This window comes from Cottoperca gobio, chromosome 3 (genome assembly GCF_900634415.1).
Source record: "Cottoperca gobio chromosome 3, fCotGob3.1, whole genome shotgun sequence".
Lineage (NCBI taxonomy): Eukaryota > Metazoa > Chordata > Actinopteri > Perciformes > Bovichtidae > Cottoperca > Cottoperca gobio.
The window spans coordinates 17,937,939-17,952,527 of NC_041357.1; the positions used below are offsets into that span (position 1 = coordinate 17,937,939).

General features: G+C 40.4%; 1 protein-coding gene across 14 annotated transcripts in view; it reads right to left on the reverse strand.

Annotated features, from left to right (window-relative positions):
• Positions 1-14,589, reverse strand: part of tjp1a (tight junction protein 1a) — a 50,147-nt gene that overhangs the window by 9,153 nt on the left and 26,405 nt on the right. For 6 of the 14 annotated variants that reach the window (XM_029428653.1, XM_029428649.1, XM_029428652.1 and 3 more), the window contains 13 exons: positions 13,639-13,778; positions 13,033-13,138; positions 12,745-12,895; positions 10,727-10,835; positions 10,387-10,606; positions 9,085-9,269; positions 8,688-8,783; positions 7,391-7,417; positions 5,266-5,348; positions 4,658-4,868; positions 2,633-2,733; positions 2,036-2,386; positions 900-1,151 (listed from right to left, as the gene is read on the reverse strand). In XM_029428653.1, the coding sequence (XP_029284513.1) occupies positions 900-1,151; positions 2,036-2,386; positions 2,633-2,733; positions 4,658-4,868; positions 5,266-5,348; positions 7,391-7,417; positions 8,688-8,783; positions 9,085-9,269; positions 10,387-10,606; positions 10,727-10,835; positions 12,745-12,895; positions 13,033-13,138; positions 13,639-13,778 (2,032 nt within the window). The remainder of the gene's footprint in view (positions 1-899; positions 1,152-2,035; positions 2,387-2,632; positions 2,734-4,657; positions 4,869-5,265; positions 5,349-7,390; positions 7,418-8,687; positions 8,784-9,084; positions 9,270-10,386; positions 10,607-10,726; positions 10,836-12,744; positions 12,896-13,032; positions 13,139-13,638; positions 13,779-14,589) is intronic. The other 8 variants (XM_029428662.1, XM_029428660.1, XM_029428656.1 and 5 more) reach the window with 3 other exon arrangements.

Here is a 14,589-nt window from a genome sequence, read left to right on the forward strand (position 1 = left end):
AATGCACCACTGCAGCTCCAAATTAAACACTAAAATTAAATTAACAAAGAAAAACAAAGTTGTTACATCAAAACAATGGATGCATTGTTCTTGCCTGAACTGACAGAATGTGAAAATGGTTCATAGAAATGTAACGTTACGTTATAGAAGGTCTATCAATAATTTGCCTAATAATTTGGAGTTTGTGTGCACTGCTGCATTCACAAGGGAAATGTCACCCACTGTCTTGGTGCAATTATAAAAAACAAATTAAGCATTGACAATAATATTTAACATTACAAGCACAAACCCATTGTACAAAAACATATTTAAAAAATCCTGATAATTGAGAAGTAACCATTAATCATCCATCCAAATCTAAAGAACATTTAAGTTAAGATGGTCTTTGTTACTTGAAGGTGGCTTCATTTCAAACGCAGGACAAAAAATTTAAATAGTTGAAAAATTAATGGCTACTTTTACAAGAAAACGATCCATTCAATCTGCACTGATAAATAAAACAAAAAACACACAGAGATCTACAACTAGTGGTTAACCGAGAATAAGGCAAACATGTTGCAGCCATGCAAAGAGGATAAGCAACAGTGAGAGCCGCAGGATCCCCACTGCTCCTCTACATGTAGGCACATGTCAGCGCAGCCATCACCTCCAAGCCCACTGTTGTTTACCAGCACTCTGGCACACGCACACTCAAACACACGCACACAGTCTCTTCTGGGCAGCACTATGGTCAGCAGACATGCAGGGCGGAAGGAGAGAGAGAGAGAGAGAAGCGTGGCAGCAGGAGGAGGAGGTAGGTAGACAGGCAGCAGCAGCAGCACAGGAGGTCAGCCGGGTCAGACCGAGCTGAGCTGAGCCGAGCCGTATCACGGAGCGTCCGGTGACGGGCAGATGGATACCTTTGGTTCTGAACTGGCCAGTCCAGACTGTAGAGGTTCTGGTGTGACGCTCTGAGGTGCTAGCTCAGGGGTGGGCCTCCTAAGTAAGCCAGCCTCTGGGTTGGGGCTTGGCTGGCTGTGAGGAGCTGCAGGAGCCTCGTCAGGGCTCAGACCCCCTACAGTTTTTACAGTAACGTCGACAGCAGGGGGCAAAGTCTCAGCCAGGGGCTCAGGCTGCAGGGGGATGCTAGGGACAGCAGCGGCCTCTGCTTTCTGTGAAGTGGTTCAGAAATGTTTAATAACACGCGCTGACACTACGGTGCAGTACTAACAAGTGCTACTACCTTCACAGCCCCTCTACAACGGTCTGCTCCTCACTTGTGCCTACAGCTTACACAGATTCCCACATTTGATCAACCAATGTCATGTGAGAGTTAGGAATTAGCAGCAGGACAAGTTTTCATTGTTAGAGTATACTAATTTGATTTTAATTCTACGGTTACAATACAGTAGTTTCTTTTTTCCCCCCCTTTTACGTTCATTAACACATCATGAGACGTCAAACAGACTGTTTGAAGATTAGGGTGTCACAGCGGCCAATTGGGTGCTGATTAATACATTTCACAGGTACACTCGATTAAAACTGGTATTTCCAACATGCACATAATACTTTCTTGTGTCGTATCGTCAGTCCCGATCACAGGTAAAACAAGGGTAGGAAGTGCACATAGGTGAGTACTGGTACAGACACAAACACAAGTTTCTTTTCCCAGTGACATAAGCAACAGTCACACCAATAAGACAGCTTGTGGTAATACAGAGTACAAGAGTAACAGTATAACTTATAAAGTTCTTCTCCTTTCAAAAATAAAAAAACACACGCTCACAAAGATCAATTAACAAACACATATAGGCAAATAGATAAAATAAATAATATCATAAATATAGATGTATATATTATATATAATATTTATATATTGCGATAAATACCTGACCACAGAAGTTTTCACTTTCCCACTGATATTGTTTGGTAACAGTAGATACAGAATAACTGTAAAAATAAAAAAGTGCCTTCAATAGCGCTTCCAGAAAACCCTTCTAACGCAAACCACGTCCTCCAGACAACAGGGAAGACGTGCAGCTCTCAGAAACGCTACCTGCTGCGGTACTGCTGCCTTGAATCCAGCCGGGTCGATGCGGTTCAGGGGCTCCGGCTGCACTGTGTGCTGGAAGCTAGCGTAGCCAGGCGGCTCCTGGATGACCGGCGGGTCCTCACGGACAGGCTCCGAGGAGCGGGTGATGGCAGGCTCCGCGGGTGGACCCACGTCGTCATTCAGCGTTTCGTCCAGCTCCTGGTCGGTGTAGGCTCCACCCTCTGTGTCCGTGTCCTCGTAGTCAGAGGTGTGGCGGCTGTCGGTGCTGTACATGGAATACTCACTACCTGGTGCCGACAGGTAGGACAGGCGGTCGTCGTGGATGTCCAGGTCATCCTCAGCTGCCCCGTCAGCCTGGGAAACAAGAGGTAAAGAGAGCGAGGGAGTAAGAAAAGGTGTCACTATAACAGGGCTCTGTCTGTTGATGCTTTTATTCTCTGGCTATTACTTGTGTTTAAACTTGATCTTTATTTTGCATGCACACATATGTATGTCTATGTTTGTGTATATGAAGCACTTTTGTGCAGAACCTGTTTGCTTTTTGAAGCGATTCATAAATTAAATAAACTTTAAACTTGTGTGCGTGTGTGTTTGTCTTACCTTGCCCTCTGAAACCCACACCAGCTGGTTCTGCTGCTGCTGAATGATCTCTTTCAGGGCTCCAAACCAACCATCATTCATGTTGTTCAGGTTAATGGTCGCTGAATACAGGAAAGGGCAGAAAAGAAGAAGAAACACATCTCTCCAATCAAATGAGTACCAACATGTTTTCAATTAGCAATAAGTACAAGCATAGCATCATAATTAAACGTTCCTTCTAGACATGCACTCTAGGGCTGCAACTAACGGTCATTTTTGATTATCGATAAAAATATATATATAAAATGTCCATCACAGTTTCTCAAAGTCCAATGTGATGTCTTTAAATGTCTTGTATCGTCAGTCCAATACCGAAATATACCGGTATTCACTTCAGTTTGACATAAAACAGAAAAAAAACAACATTTTCTGCATGATGCTGATTTTCTGTTTTGCATGAAAAGTTATTTAATCGATCTTTCTGCCGATCGATCAATTGGTAAATTGAATAATCTTTGCAGCTGTAATGCACAAATGCTCTGCTACAATTAGCAGCATGTCTGTAAAAGACTCCAGAGTTGCTCTTTCCCACTTGGGACCCCGTTAATGTTTTCTTCTAAAGAGTGAATAGAAGCAGTCACGATGACAGTTAAAGGTCCAGTGTGTAGCATTTAGGTGGATCTTTAGGCAGAAATGGAATATAATATTCATAACCATGTTTTTATTAGTGTATAATCACCTGAAACTAAGAATCGTTGTGTTTTCGTTACCTTAGAATGAGCCCTTCATATCTACATAGGGAGCAGGTCCTCTTCAGAGAGTTCGCTATGTTTCTACAGTAGCCCAGAACGGACAAACCAAACACTGGCTCTTGAAAAGACCTTTTACAATTCACATTAACTGAAGGCCACCGTAGGTTTTCCGACACGCTTCGAAAAGGAGGGGTGAGCAGAGGGATATTCAGCTGGTTGCAATGTACAACCTCACCTCTAGATGCCACTAAATACTACACACTGGACCTTTAATGAGCAAGTTCTTTTCTTTTCTTCTTTTTATAAAATGTGCAAAACCAAACACACACAACACATAGGAATAAATACTTTAAATGCAAAATTAGGGAACTGCTCTCCCTCAAGTTAACAAGGCAATTTAGAGTTATCGTCCCGCATTGCCTAGTCCCATGTGCCAGATTCTAAATATAAAAATTAGGGCTATCAAGCGATTACATTTTTTTATCTAATTATTTACAAGCTTTGTGATTAATTAATCGCGATTAATCGCATATATCAATATTTGCTGTGAGAGCTCCGTCCGACGGGGGGAGGTACTGTCGGAGCTCTGTGCGACGGGACGGGGGCTGTAGGAGCTCCGTGTGACGGGATGGGACGGGGGCTGTTGGAGCTCTGAGTGATGGGACGGGACGGTGCTGTCGGAGCAAAAGTCAGGGGGAATCTAAGAGCGCGATTAATCTGCGTTAATATTCTTGTTGCGTTATTTTTTTCTGTGATTAATTAATCGAAATGAACGCGTTAATTAGACAGCCCTAATAAAAACATTCCAGCTGGTTGATTCTGAGAATAACTTTCAAATAAAATGTAATGGCTAAAGGCGTCGAGGTACAGACGCAGCTTGTTGTGTAATAGTTGTTTGGAAAGAAGATTAAGTAAAGAATTTATGTTCATGCTTCAAGGACTAAATATAAGGCGAGGAGAATACTCTCTAGGACTTCTAATATCTTAGTCACCAACAGATACTCCTAAATCATGGTCACACCACATCCCTTGACAGAAGGAGTGCATTCTGAGAAAGGGCCCTGTGGTTGCTCTTGTGTGACGGTCAGTGCTGAACAAGCATTTGTAAGGAATCTGACAGAACAGGGTCAGGCACAACAAGTGCAATGTAGCCAGAGCCTCCAACACTGCGGCACTCAATTGTCAACTGCCTTTGAAATGCGTCTATGCTGCCTGTACAATCTCTAACATTCCCCTCCCTTTGTTTGGCGCCTCAATCTACTTCCCCCCCCCCCTTTCTTCCCGCTGGACTCACTGGTGAAGAGGTGGTGGTTGTTCTTCCTTAATTTGTGGGCACGTTCAAAAAGCTTCCTGGCGCTCTTCCTAGACTCCGGGCAGAGGCGGGTCCTCATGTGCTTGACGCCCTGCTTTGTGTCTGGGTTGAGAAACACGACAATTGGATACCACTGAGCGTAGTTCAGACGGTCCACAGCATTAGGGGTGATGTCGAGCACGGCATGCTTGTCCTTCATACACAGAAAACAAATAAAAACAGAAAACATAAATGAGTTTATTTCCATATAGTGAGCATTCCCCCTGTTGAAATGTAAGCAACAGACTATTAAAGATAGAGCACTGTATGGCAAACACCATAATGATTTTTTTCACATATTGTGTGCAGCAGAACCGTTGTAAGAAAGTCAGCTCATCAGTCAGGATTAGTTTCTCTAATAAACCTGCCACAGTATTCACCACCACCAGGTGCAAGCCTGTGGTGCAGTACACCAGAGGGCAGCAGTGAGCTGTGCATGTCATCGCAGCTCGCATCCATCTTTTTATTACCATAACAAATCTGTCAAAACATGTTTATACCTCTACCTTTTGTCTGTACATCTAAATGTTTGTGCATATCCATCTCCTCACCCGGTCAATGATCTGTTTAATGGTGTGCAGGCGAATGATGCCGGTGCTTTTCTGGTCGGTTCCCGCATCCCTGGGTTCACTCTCTATGAAAGACAAATGGACAGAGTTACTGCATCATATCAACACAAGAGACAAACAACAATAAAACCAGGCTGTGCCCCAATTAGACATCCTTGTAGCGTGCCGTTGTCGACTCCCATAAATAGAGCCGTTAAATAAAGAAGAAGAATCTCCGTATGGGAGAGGACAAGTGTACGTTTATGAAAACAGGTAGATAGTAAAGACAAAATGAGGACAGCAGCCAATTCATGCAATAATCATAAGGTATTTTAGGTAGGTTAAGTGAAATTCAATTCTGTGTTTAATGAATGTGTGCGTGCAACTGCTTGTAACAGTGTAAATGATGGTGCCAGAAATGTGTTATGTGAGAAACACTGATATGAAATATGCACATACAAGAGCATGAGGGTCATTTTGGGATTAATGAGAATACAGTGTCATTGTAAGCCTCAGGGATTTAAGCAAGGATGTGTAGAGGGGTTTATGATTCACATAAAGATAAGCAATGGTTTTCTGCCTAGACACATACGGTTCAAAAGAAGGCAGTCATCTCACCAGGATGTAGTGGAGTAATGACTAAAATGCATCACAGGACGTGGCAACATTTCTAACATTTCTAACTTCTAAAAAGGATCTATGATCAGAAAACGCTGCTCTTAACATTTTTAGGGAGAGCAGATAAATATAGCCATGCAACAAGTCAAGATCTAAGCATATGCAGCAATGTTGAAAATATAAGGTCGGGGATTCAGTAATATCCGTTTAAATATAACATTTTGATATAAAGTATCCATTGACACTTAGGAGCTTTATACCGTCACCGCATTATTAAAGGTTTTATGGAAACACACAGAAACGCACACATACACACCACTGTCAGCTTTGTATAACATACAATATGCTTTTGTAGATTAGCGTCACAGTGGTGGTTTGATAGGGGTCTGAATTGTAAGCCTTTAAACGACCTATTTTGATCAAATTTCATTCCGATACACTTTTGGTTCGGTACGTACATGAACCTGATACCTAAACAAAATATTTGGTGCCAATTTTTCCGTATTCCCGTATGGATCAAGTGTCTGAACGCACAGTGTAGTGAGATTTATCTTTAGACATGAACAGATATATAGACATTTTCAGTAGATTGCTGCGATGGTTGAATATTTCATCTCGTTTCATAAATACTATGTGCTGTGTGTTATTATGAGTGCTGTAGTGGGCATTTCAAGAAAGTCCATATTTTTTCTTTATATGGCCAAAGCCTCCAGTTGGTCAGTTAATGCCATGTTGATCTGCTGTATTTTTAGCATGAGGTATTTTATGGCCAAATAATTAATACAAAAAGCATAACAATGGATGTGAACGTTTTTCGATTCTGCATTATTTGATCATTTCTTTACGAATTTGCTGAAAAGCAACTTCACGCATCTCAGTAATCATAGCATAGACTTACTGTCGTCTTTCTACATGATGCAATTAAGAGGGGAATACCACTGAATTTAACTGTAAAATAACAACGTCATCTATTCAAGGATACTGTACATTAAACAACATTAAGTAATCTCTTCCATTATCAACATGCAATATCACAACAGCTCCTCAGAGACTTAAAGTGTAGTGAAATGTATCAAATCAAATTAAATCTTCCTAAGTGTGTTTAGATGTGAAAATGTGATCCATGCTAATGCAGCTGAGCTTTATTTAAACAATGAATAGATATATTTGTATTGATAACTTTGACATACTGTTTGCCAGAGCAATATCAAGCGTAGATTTCTTTTCATCAAGAAAATGATAAAAGAAATAGCTGTGTTTACATTCCATGTATGATATTGCATATCTTCAGTGTCAGGTCTTCCGCGATTCATTTGAAAAACATTCTAATATATACTATAACAATTGTTATTGCCAATTGTAATGACAAATATGAATACCTAAATCAAGTGCTATTCCCCCATACGCATTGTTTAAACATTTATAGGCCAGCTAGCTACCGAAACACCAGATTATCTTCCATTCACTGAATCAATAAAACAAATAAAAGTTGATGCACTAAGTGACATACTTTCCCCTCCTTGTTGTTGCTGTGTTTCTGAAAAGAAAATACAGTTACACAAACATCATTGGAGTTGCCCAAATAAACATCAATGAATGGTGTGTGTACTGAGTGTGTGTGTGTAGTTGCACTGGCAAGTGGCTGTGCACTTAAAAGTAATTGAAATTCAATACAGAGTGTTAAAAAAAAAAAAACACATTAAAGAAGGTTGCAATTTCATGAAGTAAGAGGCGAAGTAGGAGTGTGCAGCTCTGAGTGGAGTGTAGAAGAGTGTAAGATAAACAGCGATAAAGGAAGAGAGACGCTTTAAGTAAACAGGGCATAACAGACACAACTTGACTATCTGACCTACTAAAATAAATTGGGAATATCTTGTGGTAGTATTAAGGAGTAAAGCAGAATGCCATCTATAAAAAAAAGATCATCAAGAAATATTCATCCAGTGAATAATGACACACTTCTGCACTAACTGAATATTCAAGAGGTCTCTTTCTACAGGAAAAGACTAAATAAAAGAAACTTGGCAAAACATATTGTTTCTAACTCTTAGTCGACTAATTGGTTGTTTTGGACCAGATTTATTTAGTCATTATTTTATGCTTTTATTGATGCTAAATGACTTATCTCTGATTAAACTGTTTGATTAGTCTACAAACTCGTAGGAGTGTTAGTCGACTAAGAATTTCTTTTTCTATGCGTTTTTATTTCTAACTTTCTACAGTTTAACTAGGTGGAAACAGCAGATGTTGTTGTATTTGTTCAACTACAATCATTCAGTTTATAATTACTTTGTCATATTCTCATTCGGATTTAAAACGTTCTTCCAAATAAATATTTAAGTAGGTGTGTTTTTAAACACTTTCGAAAAATCTAAATCATGTTTGCAGCTTCAACATGCTGTTTGTTTGTGACTGCATTGTTGTGCCAATCCTTGCAGCAGAGCAGCACAATAAAAAGATGAAAAGAGTCACAGGCAGGTACGAATGTCTATTTTTACCACGAGACAATACATTTAGTAAAAATAAATGTTGCTGTTTTTGTGTTAAACCAACCAAATTAAATGAAAATCAAATCTATCTTTAAAATCTCCCAGACAAATGTTTGGATTACACAAATGCAGAGGTACTGACCCAACAGTGAGTTCAACATCTATTAGATACTGACCGCTACTGTGAATATTTGGTGGACTCAGCTTTAGCGAGTGTGATGTGTAAATTGTGATTTCCTATCGATGCAAGACATGTGGTAGGACACTACACAAAACATAAACATTGGAACAGAGGGAGATGGGTACTTTATCACTTACTTGCAAGTTCAAAAACGTCTGGCTCCTCCCTGGCAAGTTTCTCTCTGGCCACGTCTGCGATCGGCCCAAAGAGAACCACGGGCCTCAGGAACCCAGCTGTACAAGAACAAGTCACCATCATGTAACACTTACACAATACTAAATCAGACCATACATTTTTTTTTACCACATTACAACATCACAATCAGTATTGTACAAATGAATAACTCTGCAATGCTTAGAAGTATAGAAAAGTAGGCTATAGACATCAGTTAGCTAGAACTCACAAGTGCCATGGAGGACTTTGTGTTTGTGTTAGCTACAAGGTTGAAATCTGTCCATCACTTTGTAAATTCTCCCTACAAGAAGCTTTAAATATATGTGGCCGTTGTTTGCCGTTACTGTAATGTACTCTTACCTTCCCTCAGCACCACCCTCTCATAGGCAGGGAACTTGGTCTGAACTGGCTGGGCGGACAGGTCCTCCCTGCTCTTCCGCAAATTCCTCTTGGAGCTTCGCAATCCTCGGAATCTCCAGAAGTCCGCTCTGTCGCCCCCTGGTGTTTTGGGGAGGGTGTACTGCACACTGGAGAGCTGCTCAGCTCTGGACAGAGAAGGAGTACGCATAAGGTCAGCTGTCAGGACTTCAGTCACAACTGCCATCAAGGCCACTTTTAGATAGTTCAGGAATTCCACATTTAGCTTACTACTGTTTGGAGAGAACAGCCATGGAAATACACTGGCACTGTAACACCATTGTACAGTACCGCGTTGTGAATGCTTGTCAAACTGATTATGGAGTCATTTCCATTATTGACTGAAGAAATGCTGACAAAATGCTTAAAAGGCAATTATATATTTAGGCTAATTAATATTGTGTCTTGAGGGCTAGTACAAGCTAATCTATAGCTCCATATTCACATTATGAAGAGCTTAAATATCCTATAACTTGATGTATATTTCAGACGTGCAACACAAACTAAGGTAAGACTTTGCAGTGAAATGACTAGCCGGGGGGGAATAACTCATTCCTATTGGCTTTGAATCATAATATTCTTCCTTTGATGCATGTTTTTTAAAATAATATTATTGAGTTCCGAGTGTGGTTTTAGGGTTTTATGTTTTGAAAGAATATCCAGTGAGACGGCTTTGTCTTGGCCGAGAAGCTAAGCTATATTTCACAATGCTTAATGTATGCGATATAAATGCATGCAGCACGTGGAAAGCTCCGTCTTCTCTGTCAGCAGGACTGTGAGGAATCTCTGTGTAAACTACTGCCAGAGGCTGTTGAAGGGAGACAGGCCTCCATAACACGATGCTGTTGGCTGGATCATGATCTATACGACATATCCTCAGACACACGGGCTTCACAAAGTCCTCACAAACCTCACACAGTAATCCTTATAAAACCATTTACCCGACACACGGGACGTGTTAAATATGCCCTACTTTAAAAACACTTCCACTTTATAACAAAATATAACAAAGAACTAAAAGCTTTTTCTTACACTGAATTACAGAAACACACATTAAAAAGCATTGAAAATCATGATTAATGTGTAAAATACAGTAGCTTAAACAAATGAGGAAATGGAAATGTGTTCTCAAATCTACTATTATTTAACAACGCTTCTATTCCTTTGCCTCCACCCTTGCTCATTCATAAAGTGCCAGAACATGCTGTACAGGTATTAAAAGGTGTGACCTAAAACTTATTTTACCTGTTCTTGTTGGGGATGATGCCCCTTTCAACTTCCTGATGGTTCTTGCCAATACGTATGGCAAGCCAGGAGCCCAATTTGCCGTTGTAGAGCGTATCTACTACACGGAACACCTCGCCCTTGTTGAAGCTCAGCCCGTACGGTGACTCTTTTTCATATTCAAAATGTGTCCGAATGTAGAATGAGTCACCCACGTCCGATTCCACTATCCTCCGATACACTAAAGAAAAAGTAGAAAAGGACAGAGATGATTACAGCAACCTTATAAATGCTCTGCTTTTGATGGCTGATAATGCATTTACATTAATAACATAAAGTGCGCTATACTGCCATCACTCACCATCCTTCTTCTTCTGGGCCAAAATAGTGACTTCTTCCCCTTTTGGGAGATCCAGCAGAAACAGCACAGCCTCCTCCCGGATGATGTTAGCGAAGTCCACATTGTTCACCTACAGATGCAGAACAGAAGACAAAGAATAAATGAACTGAAGATCTAGTGGATAATCATACAAAAGAGCAAATTATAAACTCCTAATCTCGTGTTATTGAAGGCCAACTTTACCCTACTAAGTTTTTAATCACTGTTAATTGCTACTGAATTAAAGTGTATTCAACACGTCTTTATTTTTTCTCTGACCAAATAATCCCCAAAGCTCTAGCAGCTATCACTAATTTGGTTTCTCACAGAATAAAAGCAACATAGGGAAAGTAAAACTTGTTTTTCTTTTTAAACAGAAGCAGGGCGATTTATTCCCCCGACAACCGAGCAGCCTCCTCCTCGCCTCCTGCTGCTGTCCCAAACACAATAACTGCTGTTTATTGACTCTGCTCGAGGGGCAACAGGGAACCAGAAACACATGGACTGAATCACTGAACCTCAGAAAGACACCTTTATCCTTCCCAGAAATAGGAGGGCTTGACGTCTTTATCTCCACTAGCACACCATGACCAAAGGGAAACCATCTAAAGATGGAAAACAATGTCCTGGAAGTCTGTAAGGTGTGTTTGTACAGTGGAGAGAACACACACAGGCACAAAAAGAGATTTTTTTGCTGTGGAGTGGGAGGAACATAAGACCTAGTATAATCATTAAGAGGAGGAGAAACTGTAATGGACAGCATTGTCTATAAGACACATGCAGTCTATAACGGTTTCTGTCATGGGGAAACAACTGTGTGGCTTTGTATTCAGCCTCTTCTTCACTACGACACAGCTTCACAGTTATAGCATTAAACATAGCAGGTGTAATGCTTGGCTGTTGGATAAACATGTCAGAATGGATCCAATAATGACATCAAAAGGGTTTCCATCATCCCATCAACAATGTTACTCTAGTGTTCTGTGAAACAAAAAGTCAACTGTTCCGAGGTCAGAGTGCAAGAACGACCTCTATTGTGTCTTCACATTGGAAACAAGGGGAGTTTTGACACGAAGCAGAGCCCGGAATGAGTCACGGACTGACTGATACATTGTACTGTATTCCCAAGATCTCTTTACACAGAAATACAACTATTGTGGCCATGGGATCACATAGTTTCACCACTGGTTATCATTAGAAGTTAGTGTGGGCTATTTTGACAATAACACCAGATGTTCTTCCCACGTTAATACATCAGACATGGAAACATTTTCAATAAAAAAGATAGTAATTTTTTAAACACAAACACCTGAATGAACTCTAACAACATAATGCAATTACAAAGCGTTGAAAGAAAAATATCTACTTCATCTACGGTCAATCTATATATCTGCATGTGACTTAGAAAACACATAAACTACGTTTACATGCGCACAAAATCAACAAGTTATTGTGAGAATTCAGGTTGATGGAGGAAATCAGAGAACACGTTTACACACCCCTGGTTACTGTGAAACATGTGTTTTAGCAGCAGATTTCTTCCCAACCACTGTCAATTTCCTCAACCAAGGCTTGCATATTTAATTAATGACAGTGTAGCCTAGGGAGGTTTTTGTTTTTTTAAAGAGCGCTTTGACAGACGGTGCAATGAAAGGAAATATTTTTCAGAATTCTATAAATAGCCCACTTCAGCTGTAAAAACAAACTTTAATCTACTTATTTCAGTTTCCGTTTTTAGCCTGAACAGGGTTTAATTATTTTGAATCCAACTCAAAGCAACGACTTTTCTTTCAACCCATTGAACTGCTGCCTGAGTGATACTTACGTGTGAAGCATATACAGTATATAGCCAACACATCAGGATACTCTAGCAAAAAAACGTGGCTGTGTAAAGTAGGATTCTCTTAATCCCTAACCAATATTTCAAAAACTGCATTTCATGTTTACATGTTACTCAAGAAAGCAAACAATTATCCAAGTTGTGATCGAGTTTAGCGTACCCTGAGAATCTGGTCTCCCTCCTCCAGCCCCTCCTTGGCCGCAGGACTGTCCTCCAAAACACCTGCCACAAAGATTCCCACGTCGTTCCCTCCTGCTAACCGCAGACCGACACTCTCTCCCTTTTTGAACTTGACCAGTTTCATACTCGGCCTGCAGTAGAACACAGGTAGACAGATAGAATTGAGCACATCCTGGATTTAGAAACAACCATCAATCAAAAGAGACACAATGCAGATCTGCATTCGATACTGTAAGATGCTTTGGAAGAGAGCATCTAGTACATATACCTGAGAATGCTGTCATCATGAGCGGCGCTGGGTACAGGGGCATCAGAGGGGCTGACAGGCAGGTCCACGTCAGGCTGACCAGGCTGTGCATAAACTGGCTTAGGTTCTGCCACCAATACAAACATAGGAAGTAGTTAATCCCAAGGAAACTTGTATCTTCTATGCAGAACAGCAGCAGTTTTACCACATTGTAAAGTAAAGACAGCTAGCCAAGTGCTGGGTAATAGTGAAACAAACTGTAACGTTTATAACCATGAGTAGATTAGATATTACACAATAAACCACAGTTTAGATGATGTGATTGTAGGAGCTTTACACAGTAACAGTGGAGTTGAGTGTAAAGGTGTATCAGACACACTGTGTAAAATACTTGTAGAGTTGATTAAACTACAGTAGTTTGCAGATTAAGCCTTAGTGAACATCTCTTTGCCATACGACCTAACACAAACCTTACTGTACTAATGACAACTAGTTTCATTAAAAAGAGTGTGTTTTTCCTATGCCGCATAAAGTGAAGATAAATTAATGTCTTTATATAACTCTGTGTTGTACAGTGACAATAACTGAACCACAATCCTGAGAACTGATGAGCAGACGTTTATGTACCAGGCAGCGGAGGTAACAGTTTGTCATCTCTGGAGCTGGTCTGATCGCTGGCCTGTGACAAGACACCATCAACAGAGCTTTTGACTGGTGTGGACATGGCCCCTGGTTTGGATCCGCGATCCTCATCTCGACTTCGATGGCTGAAATAGACAAAAATAACAAACGTCAATTCAGTACGAGTGGACCGTCAATGCTGTAAACAATGATGGTTTTCAGTAATGCATTCCTTAAATGGCTGCAACATCTGTGCTGATATCATTGTGTGTAAGAATGGCCTTGTTTTTGTGTTTATATAGTTTTTTCCTGCGCTGACATAGTCAGGAAAATACAGACACTAAAATTACCCTAAAAGGAAATAGCATGACGTGGTAAGGGCCTGTGGACAGAAAATTGAACGAGAAGACAATAAGCTATTAAAAGAAGGATGTGCGGCACTGCAAATTCATCACTACTTGTGTGATCTGTGCGGTATGACAATGGCAAAGCACATTCACAACCAGAATCTGATATTAATTTAAATTGGAGCAGGCAGGGTTAATAAATGTTTTAATATCCAAATAAGATTTTCCTGGAAGATTGATGTAAAATCCCTTTTTATTAACCATTCCAATATAAGCACACAGGCAGAGAAAGAACCAAGTCTTCCAACATAAACTCTCAAGTTAGTATACTTTACAGTCCAAGTTCCTGTTTAACCTGGATAAAATAAACAAGGGGAAACTGGGAGTGTGTGTGTGTGCGGTGTGAGTCTTGTAGGCTACGTTTAACAGAGTAGAAAGGGCTCTGCTGCTTAAAACAATGGTTGAATTCCAATCTAGTCACATGACTGCCTGCTGGCACAGTACTTGAGCTGCATTTAGGAGCTTTTGTGGAAGAATGTTAAGGTGCAGGCTGTGCCACCTCCTCAGACTAAGCAACTTCTCCCATTCTCTTATTTTTGCTCAAGCGGTA